Source organism: Cydia pomonella, chromosome 27 (assembly GCF_033807575.1).
Source record: "Cydia pomonella isolate Wapato2018A chromosome 27, ilCydPomo1, whole genome shotgun sequence".
NCBI classification, from domain to species: domain Eukaryota; kingdom Metazoa; phylum Arthropoda; class Insecta; order Lepidoptera; family Tortricidae; genus Cydia; species Cydia pomonella.
The window spans coordinates 10180438-10206565 of NC_084729.1; the positions used below are offsets into that span (position 1 = coordinate 10180438).

Sequence of the window (26128 nt, forward strand, 5' to 3'; positions counted from 1 at the left end):
AAATAAATAAATTGAAAATGAAACTGGTTACTCCAGTTTGGCGTATATTGTACTGTGTAACTGTGTAATTATTTAACATGAATAAATGAATTAATAATAATAATAATACAGGCACTGATTATTTCCTAAAAAATAAATCAACAGTTTTTTTTTTAATCACGATCTGTTGAGAATTGCGACCTACAGGCAGATGAAAGCAGACACACAAAATTTTTGCTAAGCCGAAACGGAGATCTTGGTTCTCGCTCGAACGACATACATATTAAAATTTCGTCTCATATTGTGGGCCGCTTAAACCGAATCACTGATCTATTTGCCGTTTTATTGTATCTCTGAGCCCACATTTGACGACCGGTTTGGCCTAGTGGGTAGTGACCCTGCGAAGCTGATGGTCCCGGGTTCAAATCTTGGTAAGGGCATTTATTCGTGTGATGAGCATGGATATTTGTTCCCGAGTCATGGGTGTTTTCTATGTATTTAAGTATTTATAAATATTTATATATTATATATATCGTTGTCTAAGTACCCTCAACACAAGCCTTATTGAGCTTACTGTGGGACTTAGTCAATTTGTGTAATAATGTCCTAATATATATATAATATATATTGTTATATATGTGATGTGTCAGGCGGGGTGCCGCTGCGCGCGGTGCGGCGCGCAGTTCGGCGGCGCGGAGGCGCTGGCGCGGCACGAGCCCTGCGACCCACGTGCCAGGTATATTATTTGCAGTACATATGGTGCTGCTTTCCCGCCCTAGTGCGGTAACTAGCACTATGCGTGCATGTGTCGAAAATTGAAAAGCCCATATGTACTGTAAAACGTTGTTCAATACACGTGCGAAAAGGTAATTCGCAACTCGTATCGATTTAAAATACCCTCGGTCGTGTTTTAATTTATCGCCACTCGTTGCGAATTTCCTTTTTTTCGCACTTTATCGTAATGTACGATTACAGTACCTATGACGATTATTAGCGCATTATACGTAACTATATCGAAAATTTAAAGGGCCATATGTACTGTAAATTGTAGGCTAATTTACAGCTCAAACGAAAATCGGGAAGTGGGTCATATTTAGCTTCCTAGATTTGACCCACACAAACTTACTAACAAATTTAAATACTAACAGGGCAAGTTAAATAATTTTGTGAAAACAATGGCCAAGTATTCTAAAATATGTCGTTTACGAAAGCGTGTCAAAAACTATTTCATGGAAAAGTACAATAACCAACATAAACTTAAGTGATGAAATGTCTATTGCCTGATTAGTGTTATTCCCACTAGTTACCATCAAGTTGTTACCAGTGGTAACTACTGGGAATTTTTTCCCACCTTTTACCACAGGTAACTACCGGGGAAAAAAATCCCAGTAGTTACCACCAAACCGAGTTGGTAGCCACCTCCACCACTGGTAAAAGGTTGGTTTTTTTCCCTGTAGGTACCAAACCGAGTTGGTAGCCACCTCCACCACTGGTAACAGGTTGGTTTTTTCCCAGTAGGTACCAAAACGAGTTGGTAGCCACCTCCACCACTGGTAAAAGGTTGGTTTTTTTCCCAGTAGGTACCAAACCGAGTTGGTGGTAACTACTGGGATTTTTTCCCCGGTAGTTTTGGACCCGGGTACGTCCTTAAACTACGTCCACAAGAGAGGTATGGGCATTGTGAATTTCATCTTGCTTTGTGTGGTAGGGCACAGCACAGTAGATGTCATTCCAGATCTAGAGCAGAGCCCAACTGGGGAAGTACCTCCACCTTACAGAAAACCGCAGCCAAATAACACTAAACCCTACTCATAGTGTTGTGTTCCTGCCGGTGAGTAAGGTTGCCAGAGCTCAACGAGGGGAGGGAGAGTTGTTAGGGCTGGCAACGCGCATGTGATTCCTCTGGAGTTGCAGGCGTACATAAGCTACGGAGACTGCTTACCATCAGGCGGGCCGTATGCAAATACAAAATACAAATACAAAACTCTTTATTTCCTTAAAAAACACATGGCTATGATTTAGGGGATGGAGCCGCCCGGTAAGCAAAGAATTGCCTGTGTTGGGAGGCACCGCTCTTCCCTACGTTAACAACAAAACAACAAGTAAATTATTTATACAATATATGAAAACCTAAAAATATAATTTCTAAATATTTAATATGCATATAAATTTGAAGACTTATTTTATTGTATTATAAATATAACTATGCTTATTTGCCGTATGCTTGTTTGCCGCCGACGTAGTATATAAAAAAAAAGTTACCAGTGGTAAACGGTGGGATTTTTTCCCAGTAGTTACCACTAAAATGTTGTTAAAGTTCAAAGAAATCAGTCAAAGACCGACTATTTATGATCATGTTTAAAGCAGTTTTTCGAAATTTTTTCTCCCAGGAAAGCAAGTTGAAGGATTTCTTCCCCGGTAGTTACTAGTGGTAAAAAAATTCCCAGTGGTTACCACTGGTAACAATGTGGCGGTAACTAGTGGGAATAACCCCCTGATTAGAGCGTTGTCCCATCTCTGCCATACTTGAAGGATTTATTAAACGTTGGCAGGCCGTGTCTAGTGTGCGGCGAGACGTTGTCCACACAAGAAGAATTACAAGCGCACGTCGACGAACGACACAGCACGGACCAGTTCAAATGCGTACAGGTAACAACATGGGCGTAGCCAGGTACCGGCAGGGGAGGGGGGGGGCAGCCTATTAAGCACTATGGAGATCTAATTTTACATACAATGTATGTTAACCACCAATAATGGGATATTTAAGAGAAAAATTGGAGTATTTTTGATATTTCACCGACATCTGTAAAATTCTACCGCTTTATGCTTTAAAAGTTGAATGTCCAATTCGCCCTTTATGTTTTCTATGTATTTAATGAAAGCTACTGCAATTGGTTTCAATATTATTAACCAATTATAACTATGGTTTTTTGCTGCAGTCATGGCCCCATAAATTTTCATACCAACAAATATCAAAATTTATTGCAGTGTGACAAAACCTTCGCAAGCTCGAAATCCTACGAAGTGCATCATCAACGAGTGCATCTGAACGTGCGGTGGCGAAAGTCGCGCGACAAGCGAGCGCGACGCACTCACACCGACCCGCCCAAGCGCAAGGAGGCTATGTGCGAGGTCTGCGGGAAGGCGTGCGAGGTGAGATGAATAAGATATACTTATTTATTAATAAGATATACTATATATTTATTTATTTTGATATACCCAGGTTAGCAAGTAACACCTCTGGACTTGCAGGCGTCCATAGGCTACGGTGACTGCTTACCATTACGCGGGCCGTGTGATTGTTTGCTATTGACGTGGTATTTAAAAAAATGTACACAATTACGAAAACAAATTATTTTATTAAATATTTTGGTTTGTATTAAGCTTTCAAAATCAAGTGCCACGTTTCTGCACACTTCATAGAACAACAATGACCCTCTTTAAGAGCATGAGAAATGAAAAAAATAATCTTTTAGAAGAAAGTTCTTGCCTGACAGCCAGTTTATGGCCTAAAAAGTGCGTTTTATTTTGCAAAAAGAACTTATTTGTAGCGAATTTACAGAAAATAATGAAACGAAATACGATTAATAGATACTAACCATCAGAAGCATACTATCCCTGCTTTGTTTTGGCCTGGTTTGGCAAGTGCCGCACTATGCTGGTCACAATAGAGCTAATTAATTCAAACAGGAGTGGTAAGTAGGTACTGGGACATTGTAAATTCTATTCTACGACTACGAAAGTACAAGGTTATAAGTTTCGGTGCGACCGAAAGGTTCGGCAGTTTTTGCGCCGAAACCGAACCTTCGGCCGAAACATGATTTTTATGCCGAAACCTGCCGAAACCGAAACTTCGGTCGGACACTAAAAAATTTGTGCCTACGCGAATTCATGAGATTAGTTGCCAAGCGGACCCCTAGGCTTCCATGAGTCGTGGCAATAAGCCAGGACAAACCCTAGGAAGAAGAAGATTAGCCTTGCGAAGATAGCATATATTCTCGAGAATTTGGGACGGGTACCGCCTTGACCTTGGGGTGCCCTAGTAGTCAGAGTGGACGCCGGTTCGATTCCGGCATGGCCCGAAGAGGGCTAACCAATTTCAGTTTATACCCATAATTTATTTGAAATGTTACGTTAATAAAAAAATAAACTTTTTTGTGTAAAATAGATTAATTATATTAGTTGTTTATCGGCAGTCGAACGCGGCCCTGGTGTACCACCAGCGCTCCCACACCGGCGAGCGGCCCTACAAGTGCGCGCAGTGCCCCAAGTCCTTCACCATGCCGCAGGCGCTCATAGTGAGTACATTATATTGTAACAGTCGAACCCTGGTGTACCACCAGCGCTCCCACACCGGCCAGATTATAATTGCAGAATATTTCATTTAACACGTCGAATTCATAAAAGGCGAATAATACATTAAACATTTACAATACAATACAAAAATACAAAATAGTTTATTTGGCTTAACTTATAATATACGAAACATAAAGGGCTGGAATCTCCCATTAAGTATAACAATACTTGTGTCGGGAGACCCCGCTCTTCCATTAGGAAATAGTGACATTAACATTTTTTTTGTATTTTGTACATTAAACATTTAGTGCGCAAAGCAGTACAAATAGTACAGATATCAGTGAAACATCAAAATACTCCATGTTTTCTCCAAAATGATTGATGCCGTTGCCTGTTACTATTTAAATAGTGTTATGTTTTATCTCTTTAAATTAAATAACGTAAAACCACCCAAATATATTTGTGTGAAAATCCGGCCCTGTTTTTTACCTGCTCCTCGAGAAACATAACATTGCCTCCTTGGCGCCAGCTAGCCGTGCGCTCGCATTACCAGTGCAAGCGAGGTCTTCGAATACGTATCTTTGTTTCGGATCGCAGTGTCACAAGTTAAGCTGGTTTGAGAGCGTTTAGTCGCCTACCTTAGACGCACCAATAGAGATCAGTCAGCTATTCTGTTAGAATTCTGTATTAGTTCATAATGAATCTTATTCCGTGCTCAATAGAGTAGTAATTCAATAAACGCTACCTATGCGGCTTGACCATTTTTTCATAGTGGCACGCGCCTTTGCGGTTTTTAAACAATAGATAAGACGATAATCCGTAGAAGCTCACGGAGAAAAATAGAAACTATAAAAGGTGTTTTTTTTTTCATCTTTCCCAATTAAAAGTCGAATTAATTATAAGTTAGTTATTAGTATAATTATAAGTCGATTACTGTTTCAGTAAACTGCCTTAAATGTGATCAAAAATAGTCGGTACTTGACTGATTTGTTTGTTCGTTTGTATAATTGTGACGTTATTTATTGAAACGGACCTTATTGTCGCTTATTGTTTATGCTTTTATATAAATACAACACTGCGCTACGCAGTGCGGTGTAAGCGCCCTCGACAAAAGACCCAGGTTTCATGGATAACGTCACAATTCATTCAATTTACAATTAATAAGATAAATTTCCACCAAACGTTAATTTCTCTTTAACTTTCAATTTTATGCACTTGCACCGGTTTTAATATTTTTGATCACATTTAAAGCAGTTAACTGAAACACTAATCGATTTATAACTATTTATCAAAGCACTCTTTATTTATAATTTACTATTTCTACTGTTTTTATTAGTATTGAACTCTAACAAAATTTTGGTGGTAACTACTGGGAAAAAAATATCCCACCTTTTACCACTGGTAACTACTGGGGGAAAAAATCCCACAAATTACCACCAACTTTGGTTTGGTGGTAACTACTGGGATTTTTTTCCCAGAAGTTATCACTGGTAACAACTTGGTGGTAACTAGTGGGAATAATTTTGTTGGCTGTTACTCATACATTCTGGCTGATGTGATGCCGCTGTTTTTTTTTTCCGCGATTTCTGCATTGGCCATAATATAATAATAGTTTATTGGTTTAAACTAACACGATTTTCGTTCATAGTTTTAAAACGAATACAGGACTTAATCGTTAAATTAAAAAATAGAACTTTCCAACACATACCATCGGATGTCGTGTGTTGTGTGTAGGCAAAGTGACAACCCTAGCGTACAAGTGAATAATCAAGATCAAGTGCGGGTAGTTCGCAAAACCCGCGCAGCAAGATGTTGATACAATTCCTCGCCAGTCTGCCTGTGACCACGAGCGTAACGTCACGTTCGAAACGTCAGGCCATATAGTAAACGTAAGTTTACGCGATTAAGTCCCGTATTCGTTTTTAAACTATAATAATAGTTGTTCAGTATGATCTATAATATGACTACGCAGAGCATGAACGGTGGTAAAAATTTTACCCTGTACATACGTACTTACAGGGTGAATTTGGCATGCGTCATTTCCTCGCGTTGTACCGGCATTTTGCCACGGCTCGTGGGAGCCTAGGGTCCGCTTGGCAACTAATCCCAAGAACTGGCGTAGGTACTCGTTTTTACGACAGCGACTGCCATCTGACCTTCCAACCCAGAGGTTAAACTAGGCCTTATTGACATTAATCCGGATAAAGATGAGAAAGACTGATAAAGATGAGAAGTTTTCGGGTAGTTATAACATTTATTGGTTAACCAACCGAATATCAAACCGCCTGGATCTGTCACTGAACGACCTGACTTAAACCTACATTATTTGATCATGTAATGTTTTCATCTACCCTCAACTAGCTTAAGGAGCCATTTGAGGGTAGATTTTGTTTACTTTTATTTAAATACCTTCCTAAAGATACAGAGTATAGGTAATAGTATATTTTATTGTGTGATGAGTATACTCTTCTCTTCTCTTCTTCTTCTTCGTTGGTCCCTCATGCCTGAGGATCGTGACCAACAACTATGTCCCTCCATTTAAAAGAGATTTTAAGAGTATAAAACCTTACCAAAAATACGTTTTATGTGACAGAACCACCAGCTGGTGCATTCGGACGAGCGGCCGCACATGTGCTCCGTGTGTCCGAAGGCCTTCAAGCAGAAAGTGGCGCTGCAGCTGCACAGCCGGGTAACAACGGGGATACGGGATAAGGCGGGTCCACACAGAGCGAGCATACGCGCGAGCCATTATGTCTCGCGCGTATGCTCGCTCTGTGTGGACCCGCCTATTGACTATTTATTTATTTTCATCATACTTGCTCGACAAATATCTTATTTCATGCAGTACAAAAGACTAAGGCCTATATTGTTCCCGGGGGAGTTATGGAGTGTGAAAAAAGCTATAACTTCCTAGGGAGTAATAGCTTTTTTTGTCAGTAATTCATACGAACCATGTAGGTTTACTTTTAAAATACTGACTTCAAATTTAATATTTTTGTTTATGTTTAAAATTAATTAATTTGATTAATTTAATGGCCATTTAAAATATTTTTACGTAATTTTCAATCGTGGCTTAATGCTAGATAAGTCTGTGCCTTCGACGCATGATCACCCAATGACAATATGGCGAACGAATGTTTGATATGTCATGTATGTTTGTATTTTGTTTTTTTTTTTGCAAGTGTGATGAAAAACACTGTGTGTAACTCCGGGAGTAAGAATATTGCAAACTCGGGTCTTTAATTCCCGACAGCCGCAGCCTCTTACGACCCTCGTTTCCAAATTTTCACTCACTCCCGTCGTTGCACAATGTACTATTATTTAGCCTAGTATAGTCCTCCTCATCGTTTTCGATGACGGCGACCCTAAATAAACATTATGGACGTTGTCTAGCATGAGCCCTAATGTGGCTGGCCAGGCCGAACTTGCTCTTAAATACTCTATTGCACGCGTGACAATAAAGTTGGCCAGCTGCGTTGAACGTGTACACGTAGGAGGGCTTAGGGCTTAGGTCAGCCTAGTACATAGGTTTACAAGGAATCCCATTGTTGGGCAAAGACCCCATCTTATTCTAAACTACCGCGCCCCCGCCAAGACGAACCAAGCGCTTGAAAGGGCACTACCTACCTTTTCTCGAAGCGCTTCGTCGTTTTTTTTGAACCCTCATAACTTAGGTTTGGATTATCCCAGATAAACGAAATTCTCGGGATACGATGCAGTGGACCTATTAAACATAAAAAGTTTCAATTGCGCAGCCCTTATACTTTAGATTTTATTGATATCTAAAAACCCCGATGGGTAGATTTTGTTTACTTTTATTTAAATACCTAAAGATACAGAGTACAGTATAGGTCGTTCGCAGGTCCACACCGGCGAGCGGCCGTACAAATGTTCGCTGTGCGACAGTTCGTTCAAGCAGGGCCCGCACCTGCGCACGCACGTCAAGCTCATGCACCTCGCGCCCGAGCGCCGCCCGCGCCGAGCGCTCTAGCCGCCACTCTGAGCTCGTTGCAACCGTCCTGATAACTAGATGACGATCAGGCCAGGGATCGGAGCCAGCTATTTTCAACAAACTTCGAAATAACCATATATTTAGGGATTGCAAACCGGATTGATTTTCAATCCGGCCGGATCCGGCCGGATTTTGGCCATAACCCGGCCGGATCCGGCCGGACCGGATCCGGTTTGGTATAGGGATATTAAAGTTAAGTAAATGACATATTTTTCTAGTTTTTTGCGTAATACGTATTCCTTAATCTATAATTTGAAGTTAATAAATAACTTCTTAACAATAAAATTGAACTTAGTAGTAAAAAGTATGACACTGTCAATATCACTTTAAAAAGAAAATATGAAATCGGTCATTTATTATATTTAACCATTCACAAGTGCTCAAATTTTCGTTTACAATTATAAATTTGATTAGTTTCCAAAGCCCGGTAATGGGATGTGGGGTGGGAATTGGAACTCCTTGAAAGGACAAGTTTTCGTAACTATTCTTTGATTGAATTCTTTGTAACGTTAACATCCTTTATAGTAAGAAAATAAGCCAAAATAATATTCAATTTGCCCTCATTTTAGGCCGAGAAAGTAGTTGACTGTATGATTTAAAAAAAAATAACTTTTTCTTAATTTACAGAAAATTATATTGGTCAAATTATAGGGAATGGAACACGACACGACGATCTCATGCAAAAAATAATAGAGTGCAGGATTGAAATCCATCGCGGAAAAGGACTCCCTCAGAAAAGTTACATGGATCAAATAAAGAATTGGCTAGACGTAGAGTTGCATGTACCAGGAGATGAAGGAAATTGCATAAGATTGGTTGAAATTGTAAATACAAAAGATTCTCTCTTAAATTTGAATAGAAAATAAACAATATTTTATCATATATATATATGATAAAATATTGTTTATTTTCTATTCAAATTTACATATATATATATATAAAAGCGGAGTAAACTAAAGATCATCAAGGTTATCATATATTCATTCACACATGTAACACATATTGATTAGCCCAGCCCCAACTCTAGTCGGTTGAGTACCGCCGACTTAATCCTGCTAATTTGTTTATTTTTTATCTCATATCACATCATAATGACACAACATTGACCTTCTCTTTAGCATATAATGCCTTCCATGGCATCTCCATCCTTTAATTTTTCCTTCTATTATAGTATTTATGTAATCGTCATATCGTGCCAGCAACATGAAAGGCATCTTCTGTTCCCAGTCATCGACATAATAAATATATTTTTATTTAACTAAATTTAAACTTTTTCATTCGTTTTATGCTCTGTTCAACTTCATACCTCTCATCCGTCGCCTTTTCCTCATCTAAAACGTACAGTGCGTGCTATATTTAGGCATTTTTTTATTTTACCGGATCCGGTCCGGATCCGGTGATTTTTACCGGATCCGGTAGCTCCTGAAAAGTGCCGGATCCGGCCGGATTACCGGATCCGCCGGACCGGATTGCAATCCCTACATATATTACGGTATATTTTATACTATTATTAGATTGCCTGATTATAAATAAATAAAAAAGAACGAAAAAAATCTAGTGCTAACCACCAATTATTTGTTAACCTGTTGCTACCGGTGGGAACCTATAATAGGGTTGTTTCCAATTTTTTGAAACGCTTGTATTACGTTATATATTAACTAAAAGTTGCCCTAAAATTCAACTTTTATACTAAAAACGGCTTTAAATATGTTAAATTAACAAAATATATTTTGAAAGATGCTTTCGCGCCCAAAACGCTCTTTGAAAATTGTGTGACGTCACAGTTTACGGTTTGACACATAACTACATACACACACGTAGAAAATACGAGCTGTCAACTGACATTTGTCATTTGTTGTTTATCGCCTAACTGTCAACAGTGTCAATCCGAGAGTTGTGACGTCATCAGAATCTTCAATGACGTTTCGAGTTTGGTCACGTGACGTGTGCCAAAAGTTATTTTAAATTCAATATTTACAAAAATATGGTCATTACAGGTCCCCTAAAAGTAGTTTAACATGTTCTTATAATCCAAAAGAATTTATTGGGATACTATTCTGCCCTAAGATTTGTAGATGGAGACAACCCTATTGGCTCTTTGTTATGTATATATATAACTATTGTGCAATTTATAGCTGTTGGTTCTCCGAACAATAAATAAATACTGTTTTCGTTCCCATACATGAAATACCGGTTTCCGATTCCTGGATTAGGGAATGCAAACCGGTAAAAATTGCATAGAAATTACCGGTAAACCGATAAATTACCAGCATTTCTGATACTAAATATTTGCCGGTTGCATTGCCTAAATTTTATGTACACACAACAGTGGGCGACAAAAGCTAGTTCTCTGGAGAAATTCACCAGGCAGCCATCATTTTACAATTATAACGTATTACATATATTATTTATATTATATCAAATAAATTTGTAAATAATACGATATCATTCTACAAACATGTACAGTGATCGGAACTATGGGAGTAAAACTTTAACAAAACTTATCAAGCGGACGTAAAAAGAGTGCTTATAGTCTTAAAAATATTCGAATATCTATGAATGTAAATATTTTTATGGCTGTAAGTACTATACTATTCCTATCCCTATGGACATGAATATTTTTAGGGCTGTATGCACTATTTTATGTCCGCTTAACAAGTTTTGTTTAAGTTTTACTCCCATAGTTCCGATCACTGCTTATGTATCACAATTAAAATAAAAAATAGTGCATTATTTAGAGTGTTTATTAATAATAGTACCCTACAATAGAAATCCTCCTTATTGCACAACATCAAAATACAAAGAAACATTATACATACAGAGAGGTAAACAAAAGGCGACCTTATCGCTAAAGAACAATATCTTCCGGACAACCTATACAGGATGATTTCGGGGTCGTGGAGCAAGATAACAAGACATCACAGAGAATTCAAAGATGAGTCTAATGATGTTGCTCATTATTTATTATCACCAATAATTATGATTATTTTTCAGATGACAAGTAGAAAAAAACATGTTTGCATACAATTTGGTCACCCTACACAATGTGACGTCTTGTCGCTTTCCATACAGCGTATGTCAAAAGTCATGGGGTGACCATGATTACTTCGTATAAGATTAATTTTACTTGAAAAATAATAAAAATCAAACTAATTATCTTTCAATCAAATACTGCCGTATGATAATGTACATCATTTATAGATTCAGAAAAAGTGGTTCTGGATCACGACCCAGAAATCACCATTTATATAGTGGAGACAAATTTAACTACCTATGTAAAAACGTAACTGATAAGGAAGTACAAAAAAAACAAATTGAAAACTGAACAGCAGTAAACAAAAATATATTTTAAAATTACTGCTACATCAAGAAGACTACTTAAGCGCCACTTGCGCCATCCCACTAACCCGGAGTTAAGCTAACCCACGTTCGATGTGTAGCTGGCCCCGAGCGGCTAATCCTTTGTCTATTGTTAAGTAAAACCGCGCGTGCCACTACCTGCAAAAAAAGGATCGTATAATTCTAGTTGGCACCTGGGCGCGGGCTAGGCCAACGCTCAAAAAACCGTAGAGGGACCACACAAGAAATTTCAAATTATTTTTCCATTTGTTCATCTTGCGCTGCGCCGCGACGCTCCGAGGGGTGTGCGGCAGCCGCCAGTCTCCTGGCCGTCGTGGCAGGGAGATGGGACAGTGCATTAATTAGGCATTGGACCTTCCAACATCTTAGTTTAGGTACTAACATAGTCATTTAAGTATATTTGTAACTAACAAAATATGGATTGTGTCGTCCGAAATAAATGATTTTTATTTTATTTATTTTTGAATCTTATTTCAATTGCGGTGTGCTCCTATGGAGTTGAAATTCAATACCCGGTTAAAGTGACCGAACCATGTTTTAATGCAGTGGCATGTGCGGTTGTACTTAACAATAGACAAAGGATTAGCCGTTCGGGGCCAACTACAAATGTAAAGACTAACTATGGTAACTCCAGGTTTAACCAGTTAACCCCGGGTTAGTGGAATTGTGCAACTGGCGCGAAGTGTAGTATTGTATGTTCCCATTTGTAAGTAAATTACTTCGAATTATAATACTACATTACGATACAAGTGCGAAAAATAGGAAATTCGAAACGAGTGGCGAATTACCTATTCGCACATGTATCGTACAACGTTTTACAGTACATATGGCCATTTAAATGTTCGACACAGTAACGTAATATGCTAATTTTCGCTATAAAGTAGCACCATATGTGCTGTAAATAACTATTAGTAGTAACTATATGTAGTTTGCTAAGGCTTTAAAAATCTGTCAATGTCAACTCAAACCTCTTATTCTATGGTTATGGATATCATAGCACGTAGAAATAGTGAAAGTTAGACTGGTGTAGTTTTGTTAGAGAGCCGCTATGAGGGTGGCATTTGTTTAAAAATCCTCAATAAATAAATAAAGATTAAAAAAAAAAAATTCAAACCCCAACTGTCACAATTGCCAATACTCGCAATGTAAGTGTCACTGTCATGCTATTCTATAATCATAGCCCGAAAGATGCAAGTGTCAAGTAAACGTCATCATTCCATAGAAGTTGACGTTTAAAATAACGCGTGCACCGCCTGGGCTATCAAAATCGTTGCCAACTTATCTTGGTTTGACTTTTTTCTAGCCACTTAAAATATTTTTACACAATTTTCAATCGTGGCTGAATGCCGGATGGGTTTGTGCCTTCGATGCCTAGCCTGTCAAAAATGACAATATGGCGGACGAATGTTGAAAATTTCACCGAATTTAAGATATATTTCGCTTAAAATTTAGTCTTTTTTCCTCAATTGTGATGAAGCGGAACTACGTGACGGCGTGGGGCGGAGCGAACACATAAGACGCTAGCGGCATCTACCGGCCAACGGAGGCGTTACTCCCTCGATAAAGTAGGTAGATCTCGGACGTATCAGGAAACATAATAACAATTTTCATCATCATCATAAATTTAAGAGCTGCGCTCTTGTCGGTGAAGCAATCTCCAGGCATGCCTTTCTTTGGCTTCTTCCTTAACAATAATAACAATTTTATTGGAAAGTAATTTTTTATATTTTTCCATTTGTTTCCATGTAGTTCATGGGACGGGGACACATAGCAGTAAGTACACCACTTTCTGTACTAGAGCAGAAACTTTCCGTGCACTTTATAGATCAATTATGACCCACTTTCAGAGGAGCAAGGGATATGAAATATGAAATAGTATATTACAGGGTATGAACAGAAAATGCAGATTCAGATGAGATAATAATTACTAACACAAATGTATTTCAGTAATGGATATCCTTCATGATTCGCAGTAGGCAGTGACGTAGGCTACACAGTCATGGATATCAAAACAGAAGATTTCTACAGGAAAGAATTGGCCTGGGGGCGGTCCGTTGAATAGGGCCAGCGTTCCGTGTGGGTCCTTGCGGCACACCTTTAGCGTATAACCAACCATTTTGCTCTCGCAGGGGTCCAAAAAAAACTGGAATAAAAGAGTGATTCAGTAAGCATATTTTGTCTCTAGAAAAATATGTAAATTCATTTGTAGTTTTACATGTATGTAAAATGTATAATTGTTGGTGCAATAAAGAATATTTACTTACTTACTTACTTAAATTATAAAATTATCCAATTTCTCATTTAGGCATTTCTCCGGAGGGGTATGTTTACGTTGATATTTACAATCTATCCCTTTTTCGGAAAAAGCAGACCTCTACCAAAGGTAGCGCGCAGGCGCGTGACAACACGCCGCGCGAAAACCAAGTGTTGAGGGGAAAGGAAGCTCCGGATGCTGGTGCGTGCCCACACACCGCAAGCCAGAGTGCAGTGCCCTAAGCAGCCTGTCCGAGACTGCGAGAAACACTGCCGCGACGCAGCAGTGGACGTCTTCTCAATTCCCCCGCAGGGGATTGGGGATGCTGATCGGGGCGTTGGCCCCCTGCAGTGGTGTCAACCGCCAACCATGAATATGGCTGGGTCGTCGAGATGGGGCCTCGGATGAGGCTCCGATGGTCATGTCCGGGTTCTTCTCACACCGGCGAGATCAAGCTAGCCGGGTGGGACCCCGTTGGGGGAGGCCCAGCCAGCGATCGTCAACCGGTGTCAGGGTGGTGTCGGTCCGTGGTGTGGTCAGTCCGTTGTGGCAGGGGTTACAGGCGCGAGCTCGCGCGGCAGACCCCTGTGGTCGAGCAGGAGCGCGTGGTACGGCGCTATGCCACGGAGGTGGCGCCAGCGCGACTGGTCCGCGCGCCCGAACATCCGACCCACCAGGCGAGCTACGAAGTCCCGTAGCGGTTCTGCTCTCAGGTCGCGGGCTATGGCGTCATTCCTCACATAGCGAGGGGCTTCGACGATGGTGCGTAAAGTGAGCGACTGCTGATCGTCCAGTCGCTTCCTGTTGCACTCTCCCACTAGCGCGTACCACGCGGGGGCTGTTCGGACGTAAGTCTTGTACACGCCTAGCTTCACGCGTAGCGATAGCCGGGACTTCAGAACCGGGGCAGGTAGGACGCGAGCGGCACGCGTCTGGACGATCACGTTCTTGACGTGAGGCGCCATGGTGAGGTGGCGGTTTATGGTCACCCCAAGTTATTTCACCATCGGGGACCATTCGACGGCATGCCCCAGGAGTGTGAGACGCGGCGGCATCAGCACCTTGCGGGATATGGCAATCGCCTGAGTATTCGACACGTTGACTGACAGCCTCCACTTCTTCAGCCATGGAGGGAGGGCCTCTAGGGCGCACTGGGCTTTGTGCGCTGCGTGTGTTAGGCGGATGGACAACGCGATGTATGCAGCGTCGTCGGCGTACAGCGTGAGCGTAACGCCCTCGCTGACCGGGATGTCATCGGTGTAACGCCCATAACACACGGGCGAGTTGCAGCTTCCTTGGGGTACTCCGGCAAGGATAATGCGGTCGGTTGACACGGCGTCTTCTACCGCCACATGGAAGCGGCGGTCTTCCAGGAAGGTGGCCACAGTCTTGACTATTCGACGCGGAGTAGTAGACGTGGACAGCTTGTAGAGGAGGCCGGGATGCCATACGCGATCGAACGTCTTCTCCATGTCCAGAAGAACAGCGACCGTGTGTTCCCTCTTGTTGTAGGCTGCTGCAGCGATGTGCAGCACGCGGGCAAGCTGGAGCGTCGTCGAGTGTTCCGGACGGAAGCCGAACAGTTCGTCGCGTGGCTGAATGTGGGGCGTCAGGTGAGGCAGAAGCAGCTTCTCGAAGACTTTCGAGATGGTAGGCTGCCTGCCTCGACGCTGGAAGCGCGCGGCCTTATATGCGGATTGGAGCAGCGAGACGCGCGGGGGGCGAACGCCTCTAGTCGGCGGCCGCCGTGGTCGCGCCGCGATGTCGCCTTGTTACCTTGTTACCTTGTATTGTGTGCGCGCTGTGAGCGCGTCATTACACTTTTACCATCAGTCGGTGTGGTGAATAATATTATTGTTTATGTATTTCAAGTAGTAACACTTGGTCACTTTCTTTCATATATGAGATCTATTTCAGTTACTGAGAAGGATGCAATGCACACAATCACACATGTGTGGCCGAACTCTCGTTGCTAAAGGGAAAATAACTTACCTCTATGGTTGTTATCACATGATATATTTCATGCGGCTCCGGGAACATTCGGTGGTCAGTTTTTCTACCTGCGTAAAATAACAATTAGTATTAGTGGATGGATCAACTTTATTTGTGTGTCTTTACCCATCACGAGCAGACAATGTTGTTCCAGACATTACAGGCATGCGCGAAGCCGAAGCCAACAAGTGGACAACTTTTGACACTTTAGAATAGAATAGAAATAATTTATTCGTAAGCACAGACATAAAATAGAAAATTATACAAAACAGAGAAACATGATAAGGTGAAAGTGCCACGAAAGTGTCTCATCTCAGCATGTTGCTGGCGACTTCCAGCGCTGATCTTCCGATGAGACCATCCGGTGAAACAATCACGACAGGTAACAAAAATAATCAACATAATTAATATAAAACATACAAAATACAAAGATAGCAATAAGTTAAAAATACATTACAATAACTACAAATACGGTTGTATTGTTTAATCGGGCCAGACTCATCTTGGCCGTACATTACACCTCAGATTACAGCGCCATACGGCAGCTACGTGAACTAATCTAAAATGACAAACAAGACAGGTCGAACGTTATGCCCTCAACTACGCGTTTTCCCAATTTCATTTAAATTATAAGTAATTTATAACAAATTTACCTACTTAAGTTATTGTACATCCAATTATCCTCTGATAGTTCATCTTAAAAACATCGGAATAACAGGACGTGCCCCTAGCCAGCCGTGTGTTCTAAGTTGAATGTATAAGAACTTCGCTTCACTCGCTCGTGCGATATTAAAAGCGAGATTCTATAAATATTTCAAGAAAAGAGCGTACACCCATCTTAAATGCCGGCAACGCACTTACAACCCCTCTGGTATTGCGGGTGTCCATGGGCGATGGTAATCGCCTACCATCAGGTGATCCGTCTGCTCGTTTGCCTCCTTTATCATAAAAAAGACAGATAGGAGGACTCTCAAATACCCTGGTACATACATAGCAAAATAATTTCTCGAGATATGGGTGTTAAAAAATTCGTACCAATATCCTTCGTGGCGCAGTAGGACTGGGCGTCGGCGGCGGCAACGAGTGCGGCGAGCGCGAGCAGCGAGCCCGCGAGGGTCGGCATGGCGGCGGTGGCAGGGAGCGGGTGCGGCAGCGGCGGCGGCGGCAGCGGGAGCGGCGGCGGCGGCAGCGGGAGCGGCGGCGGCGGGGGAGACTGCTCCCTAAGTTCCTTCACTAGTCGCAGTCACGCTAATGGCGTCATTTCTCTTACTGCCGCCAGCGTTTTATATCTCGTACTAGCCATAACCAATCATTTTATTGTTATTAGTTCCAAACTATTCTAATCAAACGAATTATTGCCCCGTAATTAAATGGATATATGAATTGGAACGCTTATCAATGATTTTACAACAATATTATAAATGGAGTAGGTAACTAAGCTGCCTGAACATAACGGATTTCATTTAGCCATGGAAACGTTTTAATATTGATTTCATACAGAGTGGTCTTTCTGTAAATATCGAAAAGTCAATTTCACATTAATTTCACATTCTGGAAACAAAATGGGTAATAATACCTCTTTAGGAATAAAGTTTTTTCCCATATTTTTGCATTCCGTAATACTATTTTCATAATGATAATTTGCCCTAACAATCCTAACGCCCATATGTCTTAACCCTTAGACCGCCACAGACGAAAGTCGTGCCCTCAGCGCCGCCCGCGCATAACTAAATGTCCAAAATTAAATAATAAGTAGGTCAAAATAATCTGTAATAGAAAAGTTTTTGTAGACGTACATGTTTAGAGCCACCCCACACTAGCGTCTCCCGAGCGTCGGCGTCTGGTCAACTCTATGGCTACAGCTTGACGCAACGTTGGCGCAACTGCGCTGGGACGATATTTTCCATGGCGCTGACTAGACGCCGACGCTCAAAATACGCTAGTGTGGGGTGGCCCCTTATGGCTTGGTATACCAGCTACATTTTAAGCTTAAATCAAAAACCATCTTGCGTCAAGACAACGCTAGGGTTCACACGCCGTGTGTTAAAGTTATTGATGATTCCATGATTTAAACTAAGAGGTTCTTTGCACAGGCTTTAGGAACGACTCACTCACTCACTCGAGTGAGCGTTCTATAGGCAGACGAAAGAAAGGCTGGGAGACCTAAATTGCCCGTCAAACGGATACCAAGACCGCGATATTTGATCGGGACGATATTAGCTTTATTGGTCCCTCTGGGGGGTGTGAAAGTAACGTTCAGAATTTTGGCAACGGCATCTCTCAAAATTTGGTCAATGTTTATCTACAGTAATTATGGGAAATTTCCAAAGTGGGGCGCAGCGAAGGATGTACAAAAATTTAGGTGAGAATCGCAAAATGTAGAGGGCCATGTGTGGGTTGATTTTGTATAATAGGGACCGTGCGCGTTGGAGGGTCTGCCATCTTGTGGCCTGAATCGGAACCATAAACATGTACATTTACACGTCACGTGTTTTCGTGTGCATATTAGATTTTGCCATCTTGTGGGCTACATCGGAACAATAAACATCAGTAACATCACATTTACGCCTCGCGCCAAAAATCTGACGGCTCCTGTGCTGCCTCCTACAGTTCATGCAAACACTTATATGATGGTTCTATTTTTGAATTCATGGATAGCGGGATGATTCGTCTATAATGGGGCTCCTAAAAGTATTTAGGTATTCTGTTTCTTAATTACCTACTTCAATAATACCCGATTTGGTGTAGCCAAATCGGACCTATTGTAACAAATCGTTTTAAATATTAGGTTCGGTCGAATTATTCATGTCTAATTGTGTAATTGTGCATTATCGTAAGTATACCCGAGCTCAAATATGCAAGATCGATAACGTTAAGTCGGTTTTCGATGATCGCGGCTGTCCGGGTATATAACGGTGTCGGCGGCACCGGCACGCCACTCCGCATCCGCCATGTCACCGCTCCGCTCGCCGCTCCGTACACCGCTCGCCCGCTCGCTGCTCGCGGTCGCCGCGCTTCTCACTTTCGCACACGCGAAAAACTGTACACTGGTGGTATTCGGTAACTACAAACTACTAATTTATGACGGAAAACAACACTTTAAAAGAAAAAACAGTGGCACCCCGGGAGTGCCGACAGAAGTGACAAATTGTATCCCATCGCAAAAAAATGCCAACATGCATGTGTCTGTAACATACATACACAATATATGTACATACTTATATACAGAGGTGTCGGTTACGGTAACAGTAACAGTGCCCGATGCGCCTAAAGAGTTTTTCACTTCAATAACTGTTGTTTTTATTGAAGATATAATGCAACTTTGGTGTAGTAAAATAATATATTTCATCACAATTGCTTATTGCAGGACCGAGAAAAGTGGCGCTGTCTTGTGTCGGAGGCCAAGTCTCATTTTGGGTCGCTGAGCCAACGGAGTAAGTGAGTAAGTAAGTAAGTACAATTGCTTATTGTTATAGTTATTATATAATAACTATATAAGTATTTCATGCATATGTAGCGGAAGTAATAGCAAAACAAATCTCTAAGGAGTAGGTAATGGTTTTTTCTAATCGTCGACTGTAGTGGTTAAATTAAGATTTCGTATCAAAACTATAATTACGTATGGGCTCCCAACTCAACTATAATATTCTTTTCGATACGATAGTCAACTATAAAATACTATTTTACAACTATGTCTCTAAGTGATATAGGTGAGTCAAGAAAACAATTATAATCAATGGCTTACAAATTTCTTATTTAATTAAAAAGGTCCACTGAAAGGCTTGGACAATGTCGCCCCTAGCAACCATTCTTTGTTTACGATTCGTGACAAGCGTATGGTTGCAAAGTTTTTAGATCCTCACCTGTATATTTCCTTCTTCCAAAATAATTATCTTCTTTAAAGGGTAGTATGCATAACTGACTTATATCATTAGCCTTAATTTCTTTTCCTTAAGATACCTTCGTTCGAAACTTCTGTGCAAAACCTTACTAAGGCCCATACTCACCTACGGGTCTGAATGTTGGGTGCTGAGCAAAAAGGACGAGAATTCCTTGTTGGTATATGAGCTTAAAGTACTAAGACACATTTTCGGAGCTGTGATGGAGGATGAGAGATGGCGAACGCGTTATAACCACGAGTTATACCAAATTTATAAAGACCATAAAGATCGGACGCTTGCGATGGGCAGGGCACGTGTTACGGATGCACGAGGCCGAGTACCCAAACGCCTTCTAGATGGCTGCATCTGCTAGAGCTGCAGAGGCAAAGGCAGGCCCAAGCTCAGATGGTTCGACGGCGTTACCAAGATATCAGGGCGTTAGGAGTGACAATCTGGAGAAGGAAAGCCACGAATAGATCGAACTGGAGAGATTTGCTTGACCAGGCTAAGGCCAACCCGCGGCTGTAATGCCTGTAATGCCTTAGATGATGATGATTAATTTATTTTGACAAAAAGTTTCATTTCCCAAAGATTCCTTAGAAACAAATGAGTTTCTAATTTTTAGGGTTCCGTAGCCAAATGGCAAAAAACGGAACCCTTATGGATTCGTCATGTCCGTCTGTCAGTCCGTTTATGTCACAGCCACTTTTTTCCGAAACTATATGAACTATACTGGGGTCTATGGATTAGGTCTTCAAAAATGATATGAAGGTTTCTTATATAATTTTTTTCTAAACTGAATAATTTGCGCGAGAGACACTTCCAAAGTGGTAAAATGTGTCCCCCCCCTGTAACTTCTAAAATAAGAGAATGATAAAACTAAAAAAACTATATGATGTACATTACCATGCAAACTTCCACCGAAAATTGTTTTTTTTTAATACGTCATAAATGGTACGGAACCCTTCATGGGGGAGTCCGACTCGTACTTAGCCGCTGTTTTAGCAATTTGGAGCAAAATAATTCATTTAATGAAAAAAACGATGATACTTTTACATTTTTCTGGAAAAAAAATGTACTTAATATGCGATTTGTCAGCTTTTATGGTAAAAGCGTAGCATGGACACACACCACGCCGCCTAGGGTGAAAAATGAGACCTTTCCTCCTATTTCGGTTATTTCTTTCCAAGTGCACGAAGTCGCGGGAACAGCTAGGGTATATAAAAATAATTATCGTTGTTAGTTTTGTTACAAACCTTTCTTTACAGGAACCATCACTAGTTTTCCCACGCCTTTCGCTCCAATAATTAGTGCCGCCAGGAGGCAGGCTACTTGAGTTGGACCCGGGGTTTGTAAGTCACACTTTGAATTATTAAATTTTTCAATTACCACCAATATTTATTTATTTATTTATTATTTTCCGGAGACCCAACAGCTGGTTATATGTCTACACTTAGGTTTTATAAATGTGATACAAAAAGCCCATCACAGGTTCTCACCAGTAACTAGCTATACCTACATATATTATTATACTCTTTGGTAACTAGTACAGATTAACAAAAACAATTGGCGGTTAGGACTATTTCACTATACCACAGAATAACTAATAGTACTACCGACTATACCTAGATTTTAACGTATATAGCGCCAATTAAATACACACTTCCCGATATCGGGTCTGATAATCGTTTTCCGTTTCACGGAATATCAACACATCGTTAACAATATTTGAAATATAAAAAATACTTATGTTCAATGTCAAATTTTTGCATAAGAACCATGTTTTTATATAACAAATGTTGTAAACGATGTACTGATATTTGGTGAAACGGAGAAATACTCTTGCTCGGCCCCGAAATTGGGTCTGATATCAGGGGGCCTACCGCGAAAACCGAAATTCGCAAATTGCGGGGATCTTTCTCTTTTACTCTCACTAAGATGTAATTAGAGTGACAGAGAAAAATGCCCGCAATTGACGAACTTCGATTTTCGCGGTAGGGTTCCTGTTGTCTGCCTCTATCACTAATCAATTGTTTTTCTTTAAACTGTATCTTTTGCTGAGGTGTGCCAATAAAGAGTATTCTATCTATCTATATACAATGATTGTCTCTAAATATCTCAAAAATCTGCCTATCTGCTTATTCCTGCGCACATGGATCATGCTGCAGTTATTTACACACAGGCCATCAACCCTGTCCGCAATTGTGGTCAGGATGCTGTTGGAGCTGGCCCGTACTCTGCGCACCAGGGATGTGGCTCGTTTGCGCATCGTGGTAAGCAGTCTACCCGCGCTTCCGCGAACATCCCTAACGCGTTACAGAATCTGTGCAACCCCATCAGCACCCTGTACGCGTTGTTATATTGAACGCGCAGAGCGTTGTACCGTTTATACGTATAGTCCGCCCACAGGCTGCTTGTGTAGAAACTAGTACAGTAGGCTCTGAATAAATGGACTTTGATTTCTTTAGAGCATCAAGCAAACCTACGGGCTATCATATTCGCTCTGACGGACAACGCTCTGCGCTCGCGCTCAATATCGGCATTATCTTTAAGGTCAGCGTTCACCAAATATCCTAAATATTTAATTTGGTCAACGATTTTGAGTGGTTGACTATTTAAGTTAACTGGAAACGCCGGCTGACCCTTGACCTTAAAAATAACGCATTCGATCTTGCTGCCTTTGTAGACCAACCCATAGCTCGCTGCGTATCGTTCACAAATAGAGATCAGTTTAGCGAGCCCTCACGCCGAGGCGCACACCAACAATGTACAATGTGAAAACACTCCTAGGTATAATGTTATATTTTCAGAACGATGATGTCGTGGGCGTGATGACCACGGCGTGCAACAACGACACGGCTGGCGCTGCGCCGGAGATCGTGCAGGTGCCTCCAGTGGTCCACCACTCGCTGTTGTAAAAAGTCATATACCATTGAGGAGCAACACAATAACACATTAACATTACTATCATGTTGTCCCTGTCACACGGTGTTATATATCGTCAAACGTGGCACCATTACTTTCTGTGGCAATTTTACCACATGGTATTGCTTCACAGAAATAGCTCATAGAAACCTTAATTGAATATATGTTTATAATACAGCCAGTATTATAAATATATTCATATTCATATCCTTTATTTGTACTGATCATACATTGTCATAATTTACATTCATATATACAATAGGTACTTATGTCAGAAATACATACTTAAAATTAAAATCATTGTAAACATCGAGAAAAACTAATAGTAAGTAATTAAATTAACAATAAAATAACACTGCGCCCCGTTCCAATACGTTAGGCTATTATTCATTAATTAAGCGTATATTCATTAATTAAGGTATTCAAATAATATATATTAAAAATATTAGGAACTTACCAGGGGACGCCACAAGCCTTCAGGAAATTGTTATATACTTGGAAATTTAGACCCATCCCACTGTGGCCGGATGGCCGAGTGGTCTAGGCACCTGTCGCGTCAACAAAGAAAGCTGGTTAGATTCCATCTCTGGACACCATTGGAGGCCTTGGTCATTTTCCCTTCGGATGTGACATTGATTTCGGGTTCTAGGTATTTACCAGTGTGTACTTGAAATAACAGAAATTGAAATATTTTCAAAGTAATTTAATTTGTTCTTTGCCCACAAACTATGAGATTACGGGCTTTGAGGATGCTAAAAATGCTTTTAAAATTGCTTGCCCGGGCAAACAATTTCCAGACAACCCAAAATCACAAAGGAGCTGGGATAATATTTACTGTGATTTAACTTACAATACTCTTCTAAACAACTGTACGGGTCCAGATCACGCGAGACTTTTGGCGGTCGGAGCCCGGGAAGCCGGCTACTGGCTACATGCCCATCCTTCACCTAATACTGGTACTTTCTTGGATCCGACCTCCCTAAGACTGGCGACTGGTTTGCGACTCGGGGTTTCGGTATGTACGCCACATATATGCTCTTGTGGCACGGACGTGGACCGACTGGGACACCACGGATTATCTTGTCAAAAAAGTGCAGGTCGTTTTTCAAGACATGCGTCGCTTAATGACATAATCCGTCGATCTCTTGCCACCATCAATGTGCCTGCTCTTCTTGAGCCAACTGGCATTATCAGGGATGATGGCAAGAGGCCTGATGGGGTGTCCTTGGTTCCTTGGAGCTTGGGACGGATGTTAGTGTGGGATGCTACCTGCGTAGACACACTGGCACCGTCCCACCTCCAACGGACTAATGTAAAAGCGGGCGCAGCGGCGGAAAGCGCCGAAATTTTGAAACGTAATAAATATAAGAGCCTCGGTAGAGAGTACCATTTTGTACCTTTTGGCGTTGAAACTCTAGGTCCATGGGGTCCCAGCGCGCACAAGTTTTTTGGAGAAATCGCGAAACGTCTGGTTGACGTAACTGGTGACCGAAGAGCTGGCGGCTTCCTCGCACAACGTATCAGTATTGCGATACAACGAGGAAATGCCGCCAGCATCCTTGGTACAATGCCTCAAGGGCCTCTTTTAGATATAAGCTAGTTATAGTATTCATCTGTATATATCCATTATGTATATTGTTATTGTCAATTATTTGTTCTTAGCGCGCATGGTTTTTTTTTGAAATTGTTCCTTTTGTAAAAAATGTATTTGTGTAGGTGTACGACAACGGGTTCACGGTGCTCGACGTGCGCTGCCCCGACGACTGCCCCGCCGGCGGCCTGGCGCTGCCGCTGCTGTTCTACCGGCCGGGCCCGCCCCCGCCTCCACCACAACACATCACTGGGCTGTAGTAAACCACTTCTTTAAAGACCAAACAAACTACGACACTGTCAGAACTATCAAAGTGACTTATGTCACAGTCAAGTAAACTTTTCAGGTCTCGTCAACCTTTTTGTAATAAATAATAATAAAACATTTAATATATACTAATTATTAATTTATATACGTAGCACTAAAATTATAAATTAAATAAAAATAATAAGAACAGAGTATATTCAGCAGTGTTTGACAACATGCATGGACGTCCACCGGACTAACACAGGGTTTGTGATTTTACAATAAAAACTTTAATAGACGAGAAATACGAGTATCATGGTTAACACGCATGAGACTGGGCCATACATGTGCTCCTTCTGATCTTGCTAGATTTAAATTTATAAATGATCATGGATGTGACTGTGGTGCTGAGGAGGCTGACTTGACGTCATATTATCGCGACTATTTTGTGTGGTGGGTTGTCGGCACTACTTTGCCAACCCAACTCTACCAAGAAGCCTAGCAGACCCTTGATGTTGCCGACGACTTCTAGGAGAGGCCCCGGCGAAACGAGGTATTGTGCCCGGTACTCTGCTAACCCTGGGCATTCAAGAATGACGTGGGCGGCTGTCTCCTCTGCCTTCATGCACGTCATGCAGAGGGGGCTATCTGTAACACGTAGGGTTAATAGGTGTTTGTTTAGTGGGGCGTGGCCGGTTATGGCCCCAGTCAAAAGCCGGAGCGGTGGCCTCATCAGCTGTCTCAGCCTCCTTGACAAACCGGGGTCGATTGTCGGGAGGGCTTCCTTCGCCTGATTGCACGTGCCTAGGTTAGACCAGTACTGTTGATGTTTTACTTTGGTGTTGTGTAGCAGCATGTTCCGGAGCCAGGCATAAGGCAGAGGTATAATGGGCTTCGGTCCTGCCACCTTCAGTTCCGAGCCGCTTCTCACCAATAAGTCGGCTGCATCGTTACCTCGCGAATCGCTTTTCCCGTAGACCGGTAGTCTTATTTACTTGGGGTCGGCCCTCCTCGTCCGCATCCTCCACTGAGCGCGATTTCGTGGGGATCATTAGGAATATTATAAGTATGTGAATCTAGCTCTTTTTTTCGTTGTATGGACTTGAGGGCGGTGTTGCCCATAGCCAACGTCAAGTAAAAGGGTAGGAAATTAAACGCAGAAAGGAATAAAGAAAATTTAATTAGGAATTTGGAAAATGTGGTCAGGTGAGGTAGGTATATAAAAATAAAAACAATGTGATACATATACTTAATATTGTAAGCGACGATAGGTATTTTAATGTTATTATGGAAGATGAACCAATCTAAGATGTTATATAAATCAAGGAAGGGATGTCTATTGGAAAGGGAATAAATATGTTTAGATTGTAAAGTTTCCATGAGAACATTATGATCATATAAGGGGCAAGAAAAGAATATATAGTTAATATCAGCCTCCTTAGCGTCATGATGACGTCGAGTTGCGGAAACCAAGCCCGCGAATACCTATAACCTATTAGCCTCCTCAGCACCACAGTCACATCCAGGATCATTTATAAATTCAAATCTAGCAAGATCAGAAGGACCAGTCTCATGCGTGTTAAACATAATAT

The 26128-nt window shown here is 41.4% G+C and overlaps 3 protein-coding genes across 5 annotated transcripts in view; 2 read left to right on the plus strand and 1 right to left on the minus strand.

The window, feature by feature from the left end:
* LOC133532530 (zinc finger protein 660-like) overlaps nt 1–13521 on the plus strand; it is a gene marked incomplete at its 5' end in the record, with an annotated part of 29554 nt that extends 16033 nt beyond the window's left edge. Inside the window, 6 exon segments of one of the 2 annotated variants that reach the window (XM_061871250.1) lie at nt 630–715; nt 2532–2628; nt 2968–3132; nt 4176–4277; nt 6869–6964; nt 13397–13521. In XM_061871250.1, coding sequence (XP_061727234.1) covers nt 630–715; nt 2532–2628; nt 2968–3132; nt 4176–4277; nt 6869–6964; nt 13397–13483 — 633 coding nt within the window. 2 annotated transcript variants of the gene reach the window in all.
* A 33-nt stretch (nt 13522–13554) lies between these two features.
* LOC133532340 (uncharacterized) lies at nt 13555–17196 on the minus strand. The gene is made up of 4 exons (XM_061870936.1): nt 17190–17196; nt 16929–17126; nt 15894–15961; nt 13555–13790 (listed from the first exon to the last, which is right to left on the minus strand). The coding sequence occupies exons 1-4, from the start codon at nt 17194–17196 to the stop codon at nt 13608–13610; spliced, it is 456 nt and encodes a 151-aa protein (XP_061726920.1). The 3' UTR covers nt 13555–13607.
* A 1567-nt stretch (nt 17197–18763) lies between these two features.
* LOC133532535 (uncharacterized) lies at nt 18764–24689 on the plus strand. Of its 2 annotated transcripts, XR_009801721.1 has the most exons (4): nt 18764–18953; nt 21043–21126; nt 22585–22659; nt 24416–24689. XR_009801721.1 is itself a non-coding variant. In XM_061871255.1 (3 exons), the coding sequence occupies exons 1-3, from the start codon at nt 21874–21876 to the stop codon at nt 24548–24550; spliced, it is 384 nt and encodes a 127-aa protein (XP_061727239.1). In that variant the 5' UTR covers nt 21471–21873; the 3' UTR covers nt 24551–24689. The 2 variants fall into 2 exon arrangements, 1 of the variants encoding a protein (XP_061727239.1); XM_061871255.1 differs by lacking the exons at nt 18764–18953; nt 21043–21126 and adding an exon at nt 21471–22047.
* The last annotated feature ends 1439 nt before the right edge of the window (nt 24690–26128 follow it).

What these genes read in the sequence shown, in the direction of transcription:
- LOC133532340 (XM_061870936.1), bottom strand. An exon ending in CTGCGCCACGAAGGATATTG is followed by an intron (nt 15,962 to 16,928) that starts GTACGAATTTTT and finishes TATTTTACGCAG; the next exon opens with GTAGAAAAACTGACCACCGA. An exon ending in ATGTGATAACAACCATAGAG is followed by an intron (nt 13,791 to 15,893) that starts GTAAGTTATTTT and finishes CTTTTATTCCAG; the next exon opens with TTTTTTTTGGACCCCTGCGA.
- LOC133532535 (XM_061871255.1), top strand. Translation starts at nt 21,874, where the DNA reads ATGATTGTCTCTAAATATCTCAAAAATCTGCCTATCTGCTTATTCCTG. An exon ending in TGGCTCGTTTGCGCATCGTG is followed by an intron (nt 22,048 to 22,584) that starts GTAAGCAGTCTA and finishes TTATATTTTCAG; the next exon opens with AACGATGATGTCGTGGGCGT. An exon ending in CTGCGCCGGAGATCGTGCAG is followed by an intron (nt 22,660 to 24,415) that starts GTGCCTCCAGTG and finishes GTATTTGTGTAG; the next exon opens with GTGTACGACAACGGGTTCAC.